At 42.8% G+C, this 21,483-nt stretch overlaps 2 protein-coding genes across 2 annotated transcripts; one reads left to right on the top strand and one right to left on the bottom strand.

Annotated features, from left to right (window-relative positions):
* The first annotated feature begins 410 nt into the window (after positions 1 to 410).
* Positions 411 to 2,824, top strand: LOC306741435 (F-box/LRR-repeat protein 14-like). Its single transcript, XM_079223720.1, has one exon. It carries the CDS (start codon positions 804 to 806, stop codon positions 2,013 to 2,015), a length of 1,212 nt encoding a protein of 403 aa, XP_079079846.1. The 5' UTR covers positions 411 to 803; the 3' UTR covers positions 2,016 to 2,824.
* Positions 2,825 to 6,001: 3,177 nt separating this feature from the next.
* On the bottom strand, positions 6,002 to 21,157 carry LOC306741838 (ELKS/Rab6-interacting/CAST family member 1-like; the record flags this gene model as incomplete). Its single annotated transcript, XM_079224158.1, has 19 exons — positions 6,002 to 6,504; positions 7,126 to 7,311; positions 8,270 to 8,365; positions 9,427 to 9,574; positions 9,785 to 9,945; positions 10,868 to 10,999; positions 11,163 to 11,298; positions 14,100 to 14,293; positions 14,457 to 14,597; positions 14,825 to 14,965; positions 15,102 to 15,239; positions 15,423 to 15,590; positions 15,825 to 15,992; positions 16,157 to 16,312; positions 16,402 to 16,476; positions 16,606 to 16,733; positions 17,511 to 17,802; positions 20,306 to 20,494; positions 20,612 to 21,157. 19 exons carry the CDS (start codon positions 21,155 to 21,157, stop codon positions 6,367 to 6,369), a joined length of 3,333 nt encoding a protein of 1,110 aa, XP_079080284.1. The 3' UTR covers positions 6,002 to 6,366.
* Positions 21,158 to 21,483: the final 326 nt, after the last annotated feature.

The following is a 21,483-nucleotide window of genomic DNA, read 5'->3' as shown; positions in this document are numbered from 1 at the left end:
AGAAACTTCTTACTTAACGTTACAATATGCCATCTGGTTCAGTATACAAACAAACATAACAATCAAAGTTACAGACTAAATATAGTTCAAATGTACTCCTAAAGTACTTAAAGCTATACTATTTCAATACAGCTATTCCACATTGCTCTTCCTGTATATTTTGCGGTGTAACGGAGCCAGCAGCAGTAACAGTACCCATCCGTGTTACTTCCACTAGGAGCCGCTGGATGAACGAGCTGCTTCTTCATCTGGAGCGCCGACGCTGATGGAAATGCCTCAGAAGCTAAAGGAGCTGCTACCTTTCGTACGAGCAAACAGCCGGGCGGAGGAAAGTTTCTGCAAACTAAAAAGTTCCTGGATTCGCGTTGCGATGACGTGGAGGAAGTGACCTGTCGCTCTCGGACAGCTCGGACGCGGATGTTGTTCTGCTTTTAACAAGTTTAGACAGCTAACGCTGCGCAGACGTTAGCTAACGTTAGCCGGCTCGGTCAATATCACGACTGGCTTTCGGAGTTTCCGTCACCTGCGTCCACTTGCCAATATAATAACTGTGCCGTAAAAAGGGGCACCTGTCCCCGTATTGTATTGATTATAATAGCAGGCGTCGCTCCAACAGGATGGATGTTTGTTACGCTACACACGAAGCTAACTGGCTATAGCTAGCGTTAGCCTGTTTGAATGCTAGCTGACGTTAGCTAACGTTGCCAGGCAGCAACTTCGGCAGCAGAGTTCCTGCGAGCTCACAACGACAGTATCGAGGCCCACAGTCGACCTCTGCCGCCCAAAGCAGTCAGCCCGCAGTCATGTTCGAAATGGAGACTCATATATCGTGCCTTTTCCCGGAGATCCTGGCCATTATTTTCAGTTATCTGGACGTTAAAGACAAAGGAAGAGTAGCCCAAGTGTGCGCGGCCTGGAGGGACGCGTCCTACCACAAGTCCGTGTGGAGGGGGGTGGAAGCCAAGCTCCATCTGCGGAGAGCCAACCCGTCTCTGTTCCCCAGTCTGCAGACCAGGGGGATCAAAAAAGTTCAGATTCTCAGCCTCCGGCGAAGTCTGAGCTACGTGATTCAAGGGATGCCGCACATCGAAAGCCTTAACCTGTGTGGGTGTTTCAACCTCACGGACAACGGACTTGGTCATGCCTTTGTGCAGGACATCCCATCCCTACGGGTGCTGAACCTCAGCCTTTGTAAACAGATCACTGACTCGAGCCTGGGCAGGATTGCCCAGTATCTCAAAAACCTGGAGGTGCTTGAACTTGGAGGATGCAGCAATATCACAAACACCGGCCTGTTGCTCATTGCCTGGGGCTTGCACAGACTCAAGAGCCTTAACCTGCGCAGCTGCAGGCATGTGTCCGATGTGGGCATCGGTCACCTGTCGGGCATGACCCGCAGCGCGGCGGAGGGCTGCTTGTCCCTGGAGAAGTTAACCTTGCAGGACTGCCAGAAGTTGACTGACCTTTCCCTGAAACATGTCTCAAAGGGCCTAAACAAGCTCAAAGTGCTCAACCTCAGCTTCTGTGGAGGGATATCGGATGCAGGGATGATCCACCTGTCGCACATGACGCACCTGTGCAGTCTGAACCTGCGGTCGTGTGATAACATCAGTGACACGGGGATAATGCATCTGGCCATGGGCTCCCTGCGGCTGTCTGGACTCGATGTCTCCTTCTGTGACAAGATTGGAGACCAGAGTCTGGCTTACATCGCCCAGGGGTTGTATCAGCTCAAGTCCCTCTCTCTTTGTTCCTGCCATATCAGCGATGATGGCATTAACAGGATGGTACGCCAGATGCATGAACTCAAGACTCTCAACATTGGACAGTGTGTGAGGATCACAGACAAAGGGTTGGAGTTGATAGCTGACCACCTGACCCAGCTGACAGGGATTGATCTGTACGGTTGTACTAAGATCACCAAGAGGGGTCTGGAGAGGATAACACAGCTCCCGTGCCTTAAAGTGTTGAACCTGGGACTGTGGCAGATGACTGAGAGTGAGAAAGTGAGGTAAAATCTCTCTTATGTAGTATACATCTTTCATTGTGTATAGTGCTCAGTTGTATACTGAGAAGGACAGTCTGTATCCACTCTTAATTTCACCTTCTATACTGTGACTAAAAACAAGGAGAGGGACTCGGCATTGATCACTGGAATATTGTTCACCTCCACTGCAATACTCCTCGTTTGGTTTCAGTCTTGCTCTCTTCTGATGCGCATTGTTTAATCTCAGCCTGTGTACAGTTCTTACTATCTAGCTACCTCACCCATTAAACACAGGAGTGCCTACTATCACCGAATACTAAATAACAGTGCATATTTTTGTGACTCGCATACCAATGGTGATTTAGATATACGAAAAAATCTCATTGCAGAATAATAGCTAGGCATTTTAACTCTTAACAGAAAGTCAAATTTTGATAGAATGTTTTTTTTGGCTGATGTATTTTTTACTTGTAACCAATATTTTTTGTATTGAGTGAAAAAATTGTACTTCAAATTGAAGTGGGTGGATCACTCCCGTCTGTCTTTGTTTACCTGTGTATAGTTGGCTAATGTTTCATATTCCTGAGGAAATAAGTATGTGTCAGATGTTCCAGTATGCTACTCTGTCAAAGGTTCATCAACACGACTACAGTAAGGTGTAGTAATTAACAGCTGCCAAGGCTATATGCAATACCTTAAAACTGTTTAATCAGTGTGTTTTCTCCTGAGGAGCTTCCAACGATAGAGTATTTGTTTAAAAAAAGCAGTAATTTAAGATTGTTTTATATTCATACAGTAGTGATATTTATGAATAAAGATGGCAAATATGTTTCAGTTTCTGAGTGTTTACTTGTAGAATTTGTAACAGTTTTACCAATTATTTTTATTTAATATGACTAGATCTTTATTGTTTGTGCTGTTTAGGGCACCATGTGCAATGTCTCTCACAAGTCTTAATAGCCAAGTTTTTGTGTGTATGTGTGTGCGTGTGTGTGTGTATACACTTATACTTCCACATAATCTGAAGAATGCCTTTTAATTTATTTACTTACTTGAAATCTAGGATGAATTATGTGATTAAGATGAGTAGTATCTTAATCAGCAGTTAATACCAAATAGACTTGTGCAGCTGAAGATAGTTCACACCTCATACATCTCCGACATTTAAACATTAGATCATGTTTGAGAAATGAATTCACACTTGGAGAACTAAGTCTGGTTCCTATTGGATCCAACTGGCACTCTGAATAACTTTACATAATTCACAGCTGTGTCCCAGGACTTTGATTCCAAGCCCCATTTAGCAATTTCCCACACTGCTTAGCTGTCCTTGAGTAAGATCTCATGGTCATTATATACAATCTGATAGTAATCCATGTTCTCAATAAGTTTGTGGCGACTCCAGGCTGTAACTATACCAACTCCACTTATGAGAAATATTGTATAATTTGGTTTACAATACAGGCGCTTCAGCCTAAAACTACCACCTTTATAACAGCTGTGAATGTGAAATCAGTTGACGGGCTCATCTTCAAACGAGTTAAAGTATATTCACACATTTGGATGTGGCGTCTGACTTTCTCAAAAAAGTGCAAGAAACCAAGGCTTATAATTTATTTATTTACATACATACAAAATCCAAATAACTCACAAACGTCTGTTTTGCTCTCCGTTTACAGTTTGATTTCTTAACACAAACAGACAGAAGGCAGTACATTTCTTATACAAATGCAAAATAAAAAACATACCATGAACTTGACAGATGCCCCTTAATCAGCCCTGTGGTCCTCAAAGAGTAGAGAAAAAGAGATGACGACACATTAAGGCAAGGGCAGGGACACACAGGCCAAAGTAAGGGGAATTAAACTTCAACAAATGCTTTCTTCTTTCTCTGAACCCAGTGGTGCGGGGCGAGAGGGTTGAAATGAGAAGTCGAGAAATGCATCTCGATGACGAGCATCCTAATGACAGTCCAGAACCAGCGGAAGTGTTTTGTTGTGGGTGAACCACTCGTCCACCAACCACTTACAGGGAGTTTGTTAGAACACTTCCAGATGCAGTTTTGTCATGTCACATTATGTTCCTCCTACAACAGCAGGAGGGCCATGATGGTTGGAGACTTAATTTTTTTTTAATCCATCAGGCACAATCTGCTTTTGACATCAACCACCAGAAGAAGAGAAAAAAAACATTGAAATAAGGTAAGAAGAAAAGACAACACTGGAATCGCTGGGTAATAAATGTACATCACCATATGGTGAAAATATATTGTAAAAATGCTGATTAGAAATAAATGCAAGGAAAGTACTCTCCCATCACACAGTCACGGTTTGAAAACATTTGTAGTTCACACATTATTTTGACACGAAAGATTTTTTTGACACTTTCCTCAGTTTCTGCTGAAGACACCAACTCGACGGTCATTTTGTTCAGAGCAGCTCGCTCTTTCAAAATTCTGTGCAAACATTCAATGCATATCCATACAGTAAACACTTTTATATATGTATTATATTTATATATATATATATATATATCTCTCTCTCTCTATAGAACATGACTTTCCGCAAGTTATGGCAGTACTGTCACACACGCGCCCACACACACACACACACACACATATATATTTTGTCCGTAAGACAAAAAAGACAACTGCACTGCTTTTAACTTTTCAGATTTTTTTTTAAAGAATGCACAACACCTTCCACTTAATTAAATTGATTCAGTCACTGTACGTGTTAAATATCACGTTATTTACAAACTGATCTAAAAGGTCAAAATCTGCTGAAAAGTGACTTTTGTTTCCTGTAAATGTAGATGCACTTAGTAATTAAAAACCTCAGCCCTGAAGATTTAAAAAAACACAATAAAAAGGAGGCATCACTTGCATTTGTAAGTGATATGAAAAATACAAGAAATGGAAGCATCGCTTGTATTCTTCAGTGATTTAGTCAACAAACTAAAGATCAGGTGGGCTTTAAGTAACATCTACAGAAACTTTGGATGAGACTGAATGATCAGTGGATCTTACATCATGCCTTAGCACCAATATAACAGAGGAACAAATATCCCTGCATTAGGTCCAGTACTGATCTCTGTTCATGCTCCAAGGCCACTAGAACGTTCTCAAAAGAAACATTGCATACCTCATAAACAAGTGGACGTTGTGTGCAAAACCATCTAAAACTGAATGTGTCTCAGAGAATAACATTATTTATTTTTTGTTTCTCTCCTCTCCCTCTTATATTTGAGAACATTGTGTAACTTAAAGCTGACCTCTGATCTGTGTTAAAGGTCAGTCCTTGATCCCCCTCTCATGCCAGTGACCCAGCCACAGACGACACAGTAAAACGTACCTATATCTTAATCCTCGCTACAATGACAGATCCACAGATCCAAGACAAGAGTAGAAACATTTGGAGAGCATGCTGCATTTATATTTGGTTAAAATGTGGCATTTCCAACGTGCTCAGATGTTTGGCCACCGGTAGCTGTATTTCTAACTAGTGAGTCCAACCTACTAGTTAGGGAACACCGACTACAATACAAAATAAGCCTCGACATAGCTCCATTATTTACCCGCTGAACGGAGCTCCTCTGCTACCCTCGAGATGTAGCAGCTCCCTAGTTCTCAAAGACAAAAAGTGCTTTCCTGCCCGATGTGAGGAATACACTTACCCCTTTTTACTTGAAAGATAGGCAAGAGGAATCTAAGGGGTAAAGGACAGATAGTTGTGGGTGAGGTAACGCTGCTTGATCTAGCAGTTCCTGCTGTGAATGAATACATCTAGGGAGAAGAAGGTTGGCAGTATACTCCAAGACTTTGTGCAGAAGTTTGCTTCTTTCATCTCATATCCTTTGTCTCCCAACGCACCTGTCCCAGACTTACAGGTGTGCAATATCTTTCTAAGTATACTACAAACAGAAATCAAATTTTGGTGAGTTCACAAATGCTTACGGGTGAGCCGTTAACTTTTCACGAGCCTCCAGTATCCCTGATAATGTGACTAGGTGTGTACTTTAGTTATTCTCTTCCCACTGAGACGCCACCATCTGCCACAGCCGTCATTAAAATAAAGAGACTTCAGTGTGTCATCTGATATTTGCTCAAAGAGCCGTACTCGACAACGTTTCGACTTTGTGAACGTGCCTAATTTGATTTTATAGAACGACACTTGAGACAGGAAAGCACATAGGAGTTGTAAAGTACATTCCAGGGTGGAAGAGGGGAGCGAAGAAGAAAAGCTCAGCGGGGTGAGACGATGCCCAAGTTTACGCTCATCCTGCCAGGAGCCTCATTGAGTGGAGGTCGGGGCACCCGGGCTCAGGTACAGATTATACAACACCAGGGGTCAGCCAGGTTGGGTCCGAGATCCGAGTTGTCAGCACGACTCCTCCAGGGCATTGACAACCTGCTCCAGGATATCGGGGCAGTAGTCTGCGATCTGCTGGAGAACAGAGTTGGCGTACTCCTGCAGCTCCCCGCTCTCCTTCTCACACACCTCCAGCTCTCTCTCGACCTGGATAGAAAAATATGAATTAGTTTCTTTTACTAAACTTTCAAATCAACAAAACTCTGCATTTCCCCCCCAAGAAAATGTGAAACAAATCTAGAAAGGTTTGACATTCAAAAAGGTTTCTTGAAAAGTACATGTCATTTGAATCTAACAATAATTTATTCAATCTCCCTTAAAAAGGTATTATCCCTGATGTGATTGACAAAAAGGGACTGCATCCTCATGCATATGAAAAAAATTAATACAATGGAGCCTGATTTGACTCTCAAATTGACAGTTTTTTTAATACTAAAATTCAACAACTTAATCAAAGTTATTCCATCAGCAATGACTAAAGATTATCCAAACAAATAGAAATGAACTTCCTGATCATCTCAAACGTGCATCCACTTTCAAATCAAGCTTTCAAAATCAAAACTCTTCCTGTGCATCATACATTTTTCCTACTGTACTTATATTTCCTTGATTATATTAATTTCAATTCTGATCAATTCAGAAGCAAACCAAAAGCTTAATTTTGAACTGAAAAAGACAATACACCCGTCATTCCTATTCTCCAAAAATTACAAATTTGTGGTTACAAATTACAATGTAGGCATGAATAACTGAAACTTCCTCCTCTACCTGTTCGACACTCATCTTCTGGAGCTCCTCCTCCCAGTCTTCGGGGTCGCTGTGGTGGTAGTGAGAAGGCGGCGTGAGCTGGCTGAGGATGCTGGGGTCGCGGTCGTGGCAGAGGTCTGTCAGGTGGGCGATGTAAAGCTTGAGTTTACTGCGGTTCTGGGACAGGGCTAGAAGAGGGGGTATCATCTGCAGGGTGAGACGAAAGGGACAAGAGTGTGAGGCCGTGTGGGAAAAAAAGAATAAAGAAACAAGGCGATGAAAAAAATATTACTACACGAGTGTTATGCTGTCGTTGAATTGATTGATCATGAAAGACTGAAGCACAAGACGCCACTGGCATGAAAACAAAACGTCTACATCTGCATGCATGTTTATATAAATCCATCTCCTTCTCGGGTGCATTATTCTATGGATGTTTATTGCATGTGCAGCTCAACAAAGTGTCTCACAAAGCTACTTACACAACTACTGATTACGGGGAGGTTAAAACCATCAACACCCGTTAGTGTGGGTCAAAATGTCAGGAGATAATCAGTGAAAGAGAAGATGCTTCATCAAATACGTCTCATCCTCTTAGCATGTGCATGCAAACATGCACAGACAGGCATCGCTGAACCCGAACCCATAAGCCCCTAAGAAGCAATACATGGCACGGGATGAGTGGCAGGATGTACTCTCACAGAAAAAAACAAGCAATGACGACCATCAACAAGAACGGATGAATGGCTGAGGGCAAAAAGAAAACCACAATAAATGGAAGACAAAGTGAACATGCCACAGAGAAAAGATGAGGAAAGGGGCGACAGGTCTGGCTTTTCATACGAGCTCACCCTTCTGAACAAAATGGCTGAGAGAGAGGGGGAGGGCAAAAGGTTGGCTACGCCCAAATACCCTCCTCATCATCCTGTTAGCCACAAGGTAAGCCAATCGCAGCATTACAAAGGAACATTTGGTTAGTGCAGAATTAGACAGAAAAGTTAAGCAGAGAAAACTTCCATTAAAAAAAACAGTTCCCTTCAGATAGCAGGCATCGGTTCAACCTTCTTTACTACAGTACAGACATGAAATTGTTAATAAATCAATATGCAAATTTTAGATAAGCTGTTCAGAATGAAATTGCCTAATTGGTGGATCGGTAGGCTACCTGATCTGGAGAGGGTTTGTGATTTGTCTGGTCAGGCGCAGTCTTCAGATGGTCATCCTCATAGTTGTCTGCCATCAGTTTCATTCTGTTCTGAGTCTGTAAATTAAAATTGGTAAAAATAAACAATTCACAATGGAAAGGTTACTCATACATAAGCAACCCTACTGCTTATAATTACATTTTATTCAGAAGCATTATTGCTGAGGTTTGTCAGCATACGAGTTCAGCAAAACCAAGTTGGACAAAAGTGCTTTTTTCACAGCAGAAATGTTGACAACCAGTATGAAATCACAGGTGTTTCTATTCAAGGTCCCAGTAAGACATTACAGTGTGACAGCATGTACAATACCAGGACCCCTAACTGAAGCAGCCAAAGATAAATGAGCCATTTATCATTAACAGTTGTGCTTTTCCCAACTGTGAAACATCAATGTACCCGAAGTCTCGTAATCACAGCAGAAGCCGGCAGAACTCAAATGTTCTAAGCATTGGGAAACATGTTTGAAGATACAAATAGATGCCCCCGGTTGTGTAAATAAACTTTAATGTTTCTGTAACGGTTTGCCTCCTCTGTTAAGGCCGCTAAACAATATTTCCTAAACATTTGCAAATCTGGTAAGTGTACTGAATTGAGCGAAGTGATTTATGGTTTCAAATTAAATCTTGGTTAATTTTTGACATAAATTGTCCCAGTCTATATGTCAAAATAAAGTGGGCACATTCAATAAAGTTTCAAGAGAAAAAGAGGACCATGTCTGCAGCATTTTTGTGGAGCCAGCATACAGAGGACCAGTCAGGAACCCGTTTGATATGGCGCCATTGTTTTAGTTTAGTTTTTGATTGCTTGTGGTTAGAGGGAGAACAAGAGAGAGAAAAAAAAGAATGGTGGTCTACATCCAGGGACTTCAAATACTGAAGTCCCTGGACAAGTTACTCCCCAGTGTGACAGGTAATCCTCAAGGGACACAAGTAACTGATATTTGGCATGTATCTTTTGAAGTGTGCCTGATGAGAACACAAACTATTGTTAAAAAAAGAAGGAAAAAAAAGTGTTTTCTTCCCTACTGGTGAACATATTCCGTGTGAGACAAGTGTAGAAAAGATAACTGAACTATCTGAACCCTTAAATCAGATTTGACCAGCAGCTCCCTCCCCACCTGCTGTTTGAGCTGTTGCACCAGTCTGTCCTTCTCCCTTTTCAGCAGAGCCACCTCATCCTGGGTCTTCTTCTTCTTAGAGGAGGACAACTCCAGCAGGGCAATGTTAGCATCCTTCTCGCTGATTGCAGCCAGCAGCGCCTCCTGCCTGTTAGGTGGGGATGAAACAACATGGCATTTAACCACACAAGTAATTACATCAATTATCATTTATTATTTATTATTTATTTCAGAAAATCCTCCTGCCAGCTGGGGAAGGCCAGAATAGGATGACATTTTACAAGATGAAGGCAGCAATCGATACTCCAGAGTCTACTCCACCCTATGGTGTGTGCGCGTGTGCGTGTGTGTGTCTTACTTCATCTCCAGGACCTCCTCCAGGTGTTTTCTGCGCTCAGCTCGCAGCGTTGAGAGGTGTGTCTCTTTCTCACACAGAGATTGCTGGGTGCAGGCCAGCTTGGCCCTCATGGACTCCAGCTCTTGCTTCACTTTCTCCATGGCCCCCAGCAGCTCCTCCATCTGGGAACACACACACGATTCAATCATGAATAGAGTAAAACTGATTACCTACATCCATCAGTGAAAGTACTTTTTTTTCAAGAAAATAAACTGTGCTCTAATTAGGGGCAGCATTTTTCATGTGGGCTTTTGGGAAGAACTAGGGATCAACTAACACAGATACCATTAAACTACAGCACAACATTTCATTTACCTGTTATTCATTTAAAAAGGGCACAAGAGTACCAGTGTTTGTTATCAGTACATGCTTTATTGCAATTGACTGAATGAAAGAGAAAATAATTATTCCCATATAATCAATTATATTGGCTACTTGATGTTCAAGCCAACCAATTAATTAGCATTGCTATGTTTCATGAGCAGGTAAACGAAATAACATAGAAACTACACGAGCTGGAAACAGCAACACCTTACAAAAAAATGCAATCCAACAGAATCAAACTCAAATTCCTCAAAAATTATCTTCACAAACACTTGTATTGCAGGGTCGTTGTGTCATTGCATGAATTGTAGAGGTGTTGCCGTTATTGTGTCCACCCCTGTAAGTGTTGTTGCTCACTGATGGGAGGTCACACGTTCTGGGCTCATACCTTAGACCACTTTAAGTGGGCGAGTTGGGACTCATGCATTGGTTTGAGTGAGTGCTTCTGAGAGGCGGTGTGTAGCAGAGAGAAAACAAGAGAAAACAACAAAGCAAAGATAAAAAAACTGAGAAAGAGATGGAGGCCATAAGAAGGGAGGTGGAGCAAGGATGAGAAACACCACAATGGCAAGCAAAAAGATGAAGGAGAAAGAATCTCAGTATATGAAGGCGTTTCTTGTATATAGAGTTTAGATAAAGCATGTACTGTATGTGTGATCCTTTGGATTGATTAATATTGGTTTCTCATGAGCACGTTTGTTTAGGAGCAGTTGTGTTTACCTGTTTCTCCTGGAGTGACCTGGCAGCCTCTTCCTGTGCCAGCACCATCTCTCGCTCCGCAGTGATCTGAACGCTTTCTCTCAGGGCCTCCTCCAGCTCCTCTATGCGCTCAGACTTCTGACGCAGAGTGTCCTACACAACAGGAGTAGAAAGAGGTCACATAATGGCTTGTTGGACGCTAAACTAGGAAGGCAGTGCCAGCCAATGTGAACTTTGTTCTCATGAAAGGTTCATAAGAGCGAACCACACACACACACACACACACACACACACACACACACACACACACGCACACCTTCACATGCTGGGAGCTCTCAGACATGTTGTCCTCCCTCTTCCTGGCCTCATCCACGAGTCGAGCATTCCTACTTTTCTCTACCTGCTCCTTGTGCTTGAGAGACGCCACCTTCTTCGACTGGTCCTTCATCTGCCTAAATTGACACAAGAATAAATGTTATGTACATGTACATGTATAAGTTAGACTATGGTTCCACTTTACATGCAAATGTAATGTATTATTAAAGTTGAAAAGAGATGTAAATATTGTGGGAAAAGTGTAAATAAGTTCAGTTTAGTACAGGTATGCACAGAATTAATTTCTGTCCGATTCCAAAGGAAGCCTTCTTTACTCACATATTACCACATCTATGATTATATAATTGATATAAGTCTGTTATGATTGTAGCCAATTGTAAGATAATAGTTTCAGGTAGCAAAATCCATCTTCAAATCAGATGCGGACATCTTTACAGACTTGCTTTGGCAACATTTTACACAGCTCTGCAAAGAGTCAATCTCAGAATTGACAATAAGAGGGTGAAAGAGGAAAAATGTGCATAAACAAAAGTAAGAAGAAAGATAAAGACTTCAATATGTCAAGACGAGGCAGTATCTTGCAGCACCACATACTCTGAAGAGGCACAAGGTGAGAAATGTGAGAAGAGAACATAAAGAACTAGAAAATTTCACAAGAAATTTTGAAAGTGTGGCTACTACTGCCGTAAGACGTCGCAAAATATATACATTACCGGTAGTGAGATGTGTTATTGAGGTACATTATTTATTTATTTATTTATTTATTTTTATATATATATATATATATATATATATATATATATATATATATATATATATATATGCCAACATTAGCTGTGAGGGCTTGATGGTGTAAATATGAATAGGACAGCACTTTGCTGCAACATATCATGTGATTACATATGAATACCAGCCCCTATTGTCCTTGATCTCTAAAGAATCAATAACTCCTTGACTTAAAAAAATTAATTATTATTTATTTTTGCATAAATATGATCAAAAGTCAAGAGTCTGAGTGCACGCTACAGTATTACCGCGTGCACGCATGGATTGGATATATATACACATACATGCCAACATTAGCTGTGTGGGCTTGATGGTGTAAATATGAATGGGACAGCACTTTGCTGCAACATATCACGTGATTACACGTGTTCCTCCTGCGTCTGTGCCCGCGTGTCACTGGTTGCCATGGTGACAGCCCTGATTGGCTAACTTAAAACAGGTGTGACACTGTCACAGAGCGGGAGACTGGACTGTGGATTTAATGAGAAAACAACCTTTCAAACTATTGTATTTGACAGACAACCGTGAATCCCATCACGAAAATAACAAAATCATGAGAAGCACAAGACTTCTGAGAACGTTTCCGTCTACTTAAATATTTGTAAGGATTTATAAATGAGAGCGTAAATTCAGTTTGTAAAGTGCTCACGTTTCCGTCATGAGAGAAAATTATGGTCCGATTTAACATGGAGGTTGATGGAGCAGTTGGCCGGACTTCATGTCGCTTTCAGGCTTGCTGACAAAACAGTATAAATTTGTTGGATTCCACGACGCATGTGTACCACAAGCACAATATTTCCAACGTTTTTATATATAAATTATGCCTCAAAAGTCAATATTGTGGAGTGAATGGCAAAATACAAATACAAAAAGGGTGGTTAGGACACAGCTCCTCGTGCTCTAGCGATGACATCACAGCTCTAACCTGCCCCATACACACCCATTGTAAACTCTGAAATGGTTCCCACATTTTCCTAAACTTGAACAATAATTACATGAAAACTGTGCTAGCTATCAAAAAAATGCCCAATTGGGAAAATAAACTTCAGACTTTTGTCAACATTTTAAACTTTAAATCATTTCTCTACGATAAATTATGGCGAGTCACTGTGGGCACAAAGATGAATGTTTTTTTGCTCTCTTCAGTCCGAAACCCTTAGAAAGTTTTTGTGGGACTATGATGATTATTATTATTAAGCCCGCAGGAGAACATGAAGTGCGCTTTGCTGCAGGGGTCTATGACCCCTGCAGCAAAGCACACTTCTATGACCCCTGCAGCTGAAGCCACACTTAATAAGGATGCCAGGGTCAGAGGAGAGAGAAAAAGAGAAGATACTAACCTGGAGGACAAACTGGAGGGGTGACAGATTTCCGGTGTAAAGACAAGAAAGCAGTAAAGAGAAAAAAGACCAGAAAGATGAGTCAATATGAAGAAAAAGAGAAAGAAGGAGGGGCTGGCTCATACACAGCAGCTCTAGGATTATGTAGCAACTGGTGTCATAAGATCTCTTGATTTACCACATACACAAAGTGAAAAAAATTGCAGAAACATGGCTTGCCAATGCCAACTACTACAGCTGTACCTACCAGCTGTGTAGCAGGTCTGATAATAACATTCCCCACATCCGCTTTCAAAGCAATACGGCTAAGATGCGAAAATGACAGATGGCCAAATTACATTAAAATAGGCCATTTAATGTGCTGAGGGCAACGATCTCCAGAGAGACATGATGTCATTGAAGAGGAATTTGCATCAGTCATGAGGAACAGTGGTCACAAGTCCAAGCCAGCAGGGATGAAAACTGATTGCAGAAAGCACAATGTAGCTGCTTCACACCACAACAAACAGCACAAAAGGCTCATTCAAATCATTCAAAACTTCTGGAACAAAGTAAAAAAAAAAAAAAGATCTGTTCACAGTGAACATTTACGACACCACTTATTTCAGGGCTAACAATCAAAAACCAGCTGTACATCTACTGACACATAATCATTAACCACTGTTTAGGGACATGGGCAAACCTTAAAGAGATGGTGGAGAGTCAATGTCCACATCTTTCAACTTGAAAAGTCATCCTTATAAAATAAAATATTGTTTTAGAGTAACTGAAATGTGCATGTTTCTACCCACCTCTCCAGCTCATTGATCTTTTTGTCCTTGTCATTCTTCTCATTCTCCATTTCCCGAAGGATCTCGAGCAGGCGGTCCACCTCAGCCTGGGCCTTCCCAGAATCCTCTTTGTGGCGGGCCACTTCCTGTTCGAGGTTCTTAATGCGCTCGGCCAGCTCAGTGTTGGCCTGAGCTTCCAGGGTTGCGTTTTGAGCCTGACAAAGGACGGGATGCAAGTTAAACGCAGTTGTATTCACTACAGCTTCCCTAGGTAGGGGTTCAATGACAGACCATATCCAGATAAAGAACACATGTAGTAGCGTCATGTAGAGCTGAGCCAGCACATGACTGCCTGATTTCTTTATTTTAGGATCTCACCCTCTTAAGATGATTCTCTACTTTGAGGCACTCCTCCCTCTTCTGCTCCAAGGCGATCTCCATACTCTTGAGTTTGGAGTCCTTCTTCAGACCAGAGGAGGCCAGGGATGAGGCATGCTCCTTCAGGTCCAACAAAGACGTCTGCACAAACACACACACACAGACACAAACACAAGAGCATAGATGAACCTTTTCCAACTTATCAAACTCTAAGAGCATGGGACTGGGGAGACTGAAAATACACTGGATCTAATACAGGCATCCATGACTCATAGCAAAGTAAGACCAATAGAAAAAAAAGTCTGTATTATTAGAAACACAGTAAACAAGAGTTTGCCTGAGCTTGTGTTGCTCCAACCGTTTCTCACCTCTCTGTCTGACAGGTCTCCCTGCAGTAGGCTCAGTTTCTCCTTCAACTCTTTCAGTTCCTTCTTGTTACTGTCAATCTCCTCAGTCTTCTCCCGGTCGTCTCTGTCTCGCTGCTCTTTTAGACGCTCAATAATGCGCTCCTAGCAGGAGGCGAAGAAAACAATCACACATGCTGCCTTCGCGGACGTAACCAATCGACACAAATACGTCGCTACTAATGAACATGCATACAATTTGTAGACAGAAGTAACTTGGTATGTGCAGATGTAAACTTACCTTTTCTGCAAGAGACTCCTCCAGTGTGGTGAGAGCAGTGTCAGTGTTGGAGGTGTCTGTCTGCAAAGACTTGACTCTCTCCTTCAGACTGCTCATCTGCTTCTCCTTGTCCCTCAGCTGCTCCTGCAAGTTCTCAATCTGTGAAGACAAGCAACCATCGGTCAAAATGAACATCAGCCACAGGACACACACACACACACACACACACACACACACACACACACACACACACACACACACACACACACACACAGTAGCACGATGAATGCATGTGGTCATTTCAAACACAAGATCTTTGAAACTGCTCTTAGTCCAAATCACCTTCTTCTGAAGCACATTAACTTTGCGCTCCTTGACCTCCAGCATGTCTTTGAGGTCGTGGATCTCCCCGTTGAGAGTGCCCTTCTCCTCTGACATTTCTTGTATCTGCTTGCTCTTCTTATTCAGAGTTGACTCCTTCTCTTCCAAGCGCAGACGCAAGGCATCCACCTGGTCGGGGAAAGGTGGACAAGAGTCACGAACCCCAACTGTGCCATGCTCACGAAACCAAAGTGGTCAAAAGTAAGAAAACAGTGGAACAGCAATACATATGGTAACTTCTGCGCTTTTGTTTGTCGTATTATCAGTCAGAAGTAGGAGGAACAAGTGTTTCTCAAAGTGCTCTTGCTTACACCTATTCCACAGTCAGCTGGGCAAGAGTGTATAGAAATGTATCTGCTGTACCTCCGTCTGCAAGATGGCAGCTCGCTGCTCCTTGGCAGTGAGGGACTCCTTAAGGACTTCAATGTGCTGCTTGCTGTCTGAGAACTGGTTCGTGAGCGTCTCCAGCTTGGTCTGCAAACCAAGCAGCTCGGTGTCCTTCCTGGAGAGGTCTTGCTTCACCTGTTCCATCTGAAAAAAGATAGATGTCCATGGGGGAAAGAAAGGAGGAGGGATGGAAATGAAACTTAGCAAATGCATGATTGACACCTGCTGAGAAACAGCATTTCATCACGAGAAGTCTTAAATCTGCTTTAGTACAAAAGTTCAGTCAAACTAAACTTCATCTCCCAGACCTTGTTCTTCATGAATTTCATGTGGCTGCGGTAGACCTCCATCTGCTTCATCTCCTCCTGCCGCTCCTCACAGCTCAGAAGTCCATTGGATTTCAGCATTAGCAGCTCCTCCTCCATGTCTCTCAGGCCCCGCTCCATTGAAATCATTTTTGCATCCTGGAGTTCACACGCACAGATTGAACATGTGGGATCAAAAGTAACACAAATATACTTCTGCACAGACACTTCTCTTTTTAGATCCTCACCTTCATGTCGATGACAGTCTGCAGAGCCTTAGTTTTTGTGGACTCAGGGGTTCCCTCGTATCGACGGTGCAGCTCCTTTGGAGTTAGATGAAGAAGAATATGTTTCATGTATGTGTAAAACATCGATGAGCAGTTTCATATCAGAGCATAAACAACAGAACGAGACCAATGAAGTATGTCTCCCATGATTGGACTGGACATTACCTCTCTTAGTGCATTAATCTCTCTGTCTCTCTGGTCCAGTAAACCCTCAAGGTGATGCCTGTGCATCTCTGCATCTGCCAGTCTCCTGGTCCGCTCCTGGTCCTCCTCTGATGCCTTGGCAGAGGGCCCTGAGAAGGATGTAAATACGCCTTGGTTACCAGAAGGAAATGGGTCGAAAGACATTTCATTCGTAACAGCCAACCTGAGCATCATAAGCCACAAGGTCAACCTGCAGAGGTTAACACAGGAGCCGAGACTTTATGCTTCAAACTAAAGCTCATCTGTTCAGTAGGGAAGGATATCTAAAAGCAGCAAAATAAATGAAATACTTTAGTGAGCTACAGTATTTAATTTATTTGTTATCTATCAAGTTGTTCTCTGGGGTTTAAATGGGTTTTGGGTTTCTTCTTAATTTCCTGTATCCGGTTTGTCAATGCGATTATCGCTGAGGTTTTGTGCCACCAAGAACCATGACATGAGATTATTTTGGGATACACCGATGCACAAGTTTCTGCCTGAAGCCCTCATATATTCCTAGCCTCAGAAGCATGCATGGTGGTTAGTTTATGGAGCGCAGAAACTCGTATTTGGCCAGCGACTTAGAGAGCTTGGGTGGAGCTGAGGGGGATCAAGCAGAAACAATCGCTGCTTTAAGTCACAGCCTGAGACGAAAACCTTTTGAGACACAAAATGTTTGTGGAGAAGCATATCGACTTAGTATTTTAAAGAGTTTGCTGATTTTCCTATTGACTTAAATATCGTTTAGTACAATAATCATAATCTATTGGCCAAAAAAAGAACTGCTTCGTAGCCTTGTTCTGCATTGGCTTCAACATTCAGCCACGGTGTTGATACTTTATGAGGATAAATTGGCTTTAAACATCTCTACCAAGGCACAAACCCACCTTTGCTCTGCAGCATCTCCAGAAGTTTCTTGATGGATTCGTCTCTGGCTCCCAGGGTTTGCTTCTGCGTGTCAATCCTTAACTCCATCTCCTCAAGGGTCTTTCTCAGGAGAAAGAGCTCTTTGGCCTGCCTCTCGTGCTCTGCGTGTAGCCGCCGGTAGTTCTCCTCCGTGGGTTCAGAGGTGAGGGCCAGGTCCCGGCCTTGGATGGCGGGGTCTTGCTGAAACAGCTGGTTCAGGTCCCTCTGGATCCTCAGCTCATCCTGAAGAGCCTGAACAGTCATCTGGAGATGCTAAAAACAAACAGCGCATGTACATTTGTTAACATTTGTCTGTTGTTTGGACTCTGTTACAAAATGATTCACAAAAGGGTATACAAGTTGAAGGAATTTGTATTGATTCACTAAATAACACAGGGGCTTCTCCAACCTCACTTTATGGGAATGGATCCTTGCAGAACGGTGTACTACTGCATGTTTAAAATCAGCCTATAAATCGTGACTGAAAATTCAGCAGTACCCTGACAGATGCACCCTCAACAGTCGGGCTTTGTGGACAGTGTTACATTTCATGCCCAGAGAAATACAAGAGGTGAAACACAAGCAGCCCAGTATAGTATTGCATTGTTTGTGGCATCTGATGCCACGGACACTTGGCAGAGCTGCTGTGAGACAGTGACACAAGGCTGTGTTACACTCTGGTCTGAACCAGCTGTGAGCGTTTTCAGACGACAGAACAAAGGGAGAAGTCAGTGTCTGGCTTCGTTTTTCTCTGTCCTTCTCCTCCGGCCCCCTCCCTTTGTCATTCTCTCCTTCTCCCTCCACTGACACTCACCATTCTCCTCCTCCTCACACACACACACACACACACACACACACACTTTTCATCTACCTTGTTTCTCATCCTCTCTTCCCTCCAATACTCTCACTTCTCCTCTCACTAACCCTCACTTTCCATCAGCCTCTCCACCCCGTGACTAAGGCTGACTCACTGCTGTGAAAGCACTGCTCCACCCCCTGCATACACACAGGCAGAAGCATGCACAGACAAGCACGGAAACACACTCACTCACACACACCTCTCTTCCTCAGCTCCCATATTCTCACACTCTCTGCCTGGGGAGAGATAACAGTCAGGCGTTTGAGAGAGCACAAAGAGTAGGAGATGTGAGGCACCAACAAAAAAGTGATCCAAACACGTAAGTCATAGCTCGTAAAGACACGGTGCACAGAGAGCCACACCTCTGCTACAGATCATCCAAAGCACAAGGCAGTTAAAATGTTAAAGAAGCTCAGTATGCCTTATCTGCTCCCCTTGCATTTGTACTACTCTAGAACACAACATGCATTTTAAATTTAACCATGTGACAAAGAGTATTTAAGACCAAAGTGACAATTTAAAGTGAAGTACCAAACGTATTTTCCTTTTTGGAATGGGAAACGAAAGAGTCATCTCTCTCCATTATGGACTAGATAGCAGTCACTTATCACAGAGAATGATGGCGATAAATGCTTTGTAGTAGGGCTGTTGGAAAAGCTGTGCCCAGCATGCATAGCCGCATAGCGAGCACAGAGTCAGAAAGCACACACAAACATACAATTGCAGACCTAGCCACGAACAGTTGAACCTACAATCAATGAGGGCATGCAGTTGAACTGAAGCTGTAATTACCCAAATGCCTTTCGAGTGTATGTGTGTCTGTGCTTTCTGTTGCATGTGTGCCAGTGTGGGAGGTGGAGGCTGACATATGAAAGCAGACATCTTTAAATTAAAGCACCCACTGATTAGTCCTGTGCTACTTAGGTATTACTGGGAATTAGTCCACAGTGTGATTCTGTGAAGTGAAAGGAGTGAAAACAGCTAATTATACACATCTGCCCATCCATTAAGAATCACAGTGAAACAAAGATTATTTCTCTTCAATAATGATACTTAATTTGCACAACTCCCAAAACACACTGTAGGGTGTAAAAATAGACCCTGTGTATTCACTTATTGATATGAAACATGTGTGCATACAGTATGTATACATGTTGAGCAAGGAGCTCAAAGCAAAGCCAGTGTTTCCGTTCTTTAGATTCAGAGCCAAGGAGGAGAAAAAAAAAGAGAGTGAAAATTGACACGGATGCATATGAAAAGGCTGGGTTTCCACACCTGACTTCAGAAATAAAACCATTTGGATGAATGGTAACACAACTCTACGATAATAAGTCCAGAACACTGTTGTATAAGATAAGAGATACTATACTACATGTTTGTGTGAAAAGTGAATTCTGAAAGTTTTGGTATGGTTTCCTTTGATAGACAAATGTACAACACGTTTTTCTGGTTTTTGATCAGTTCGACTAAATGTACCACTTAACATGTGCCCAAAAACTAGAATAAATCAAAAGAACAATTAAATGTTCTTGGACGCCACATAATCTTAAATTGGTTTCACGACTATACATTGACACAGTTTTACATTTACTCCACATTTCATTCTGTTCACCGCAACCAGCAAGCTCTGAAACATATAGAAATGCTAACGCAGCCATTAGACTTACGGCCTCTTTCATCTATTAAGCACGAGCATATACGTAGCTGCATATAAGAGGATTAACTAGATGTTAGAAACCTGCATCTAGCTTAGGCAGAGAGAGAGAGAGAGAGAGAGAGAGAGAGAGAGAGAGAGAGAGAGAGAGAGAGAACACACACACACACACACACACACTATAATAACTTGAGATCAGAAACTGATATTTTTCGGAAAAATCTCTATTCTAACCATTTAAATAAATACAAGGGAACCCTCACCTGTGCTTCATCTTGAATCACACGGTATTGCTCCTTCCAGACGGTGATCTTGGAAACCTCATCCTTCCTGAGAGCTCGCTCCTTTTTTAATTCTGGGCTCCAGAAGGTCTTGATAGAATTCATGGAGGAGCTGAGCTTGCTCTCCTTAACTTCCACCTCTCGCAGCAGCATCTCATTCTCACGCAGAATCTGAGAAAGCAGGGTAAAGAATTCATCACATAAATACTGTAAATGTGGTCCGTTGAACCTAGCAAGTCAACCTCTTATCAAACATCTGCAAACATGGAGATAAAAATAGCAAAATACCTCTTTCAGTTGGGCCTGCAAGTCCAGTATGGTGTTATCTCTGGCCTGCCTTAGAGAGTGAGGGACAGTGGACGCCATGTGGTGGTCCCCAAAAGCTAGAGCATCACCTGCCATCATGCCTGCTGGCAGCACAACATTGCCAGCCACTGAGGCGGAGATGTTGGGGGTGCTCGCGGCCACAACTCCACTGTTGTTGACCCTTGACCCGTATGTCACCCTATGTCTTCCCATGGTCGCCACGGTCACACCACTTTTGGTAATGTGGTCACCTGACATGGCAACCTCATTGTCACTCAGGTACATTGGTCCCGAGGTGGCATACGCCGCGTTGAGGGACTGGATGTTCTCCATGGAAAGGGTTTTGCCTCCTCCTCCTCCAGGACCTCCTCCATTGCCTCCGGTGCTGTTGGTGCGACGGTGTCCCATCCGAGGGGAACGGGGAAGCCGAGGGGAGCGGCCAGAGCCCTGATTGCCAGAACCACCTCCATCTCTACCTCCACTGTGGTTGGCATCCCCTCTGCCAACAGAGCGGGCACTACCGTACATCTTCTGCTAAATAGAAGAAGGGAGCCGGCAGCAAAACTGAAGTATGACCTAAAGTATCTGTATATGTTCTCGCTGAATGCGTTATTGTGTGAACATGTGGTGGTGGTCCTGCTTCAACTGGAGACGCTGGGCACAATGTTCATGATAACCTAGAGGTGTGACGCTCTCCACTCTCAGGGACAGACAATGCTGACAGACTTTCTTCTTCCAACAGGAGCTATCCAGTGGTACAAATTATACACCAATCTGCAAAGAAAAAACAGTTGTTCCCTATAAATTGCTTGGCAGTAGCATGCATGAAGCAGCCGTTATGAATGAATAAGACA

This window comes from Taurulus bubalis (assembly GCF_910589615.1).
Source record: "Taurulus bubalis genome assembly, chromosome: 9".
NCBI lineage: Eukaryota > Metazoa > Chordata > Actinopteri > Perciformes > Cottidae > Taurulus > Taurulus bubalis.
Note: the sequence above shows the minus strand (reverse complement) of the source record. Positions and strands in the feature narration are given on the sequence as shown.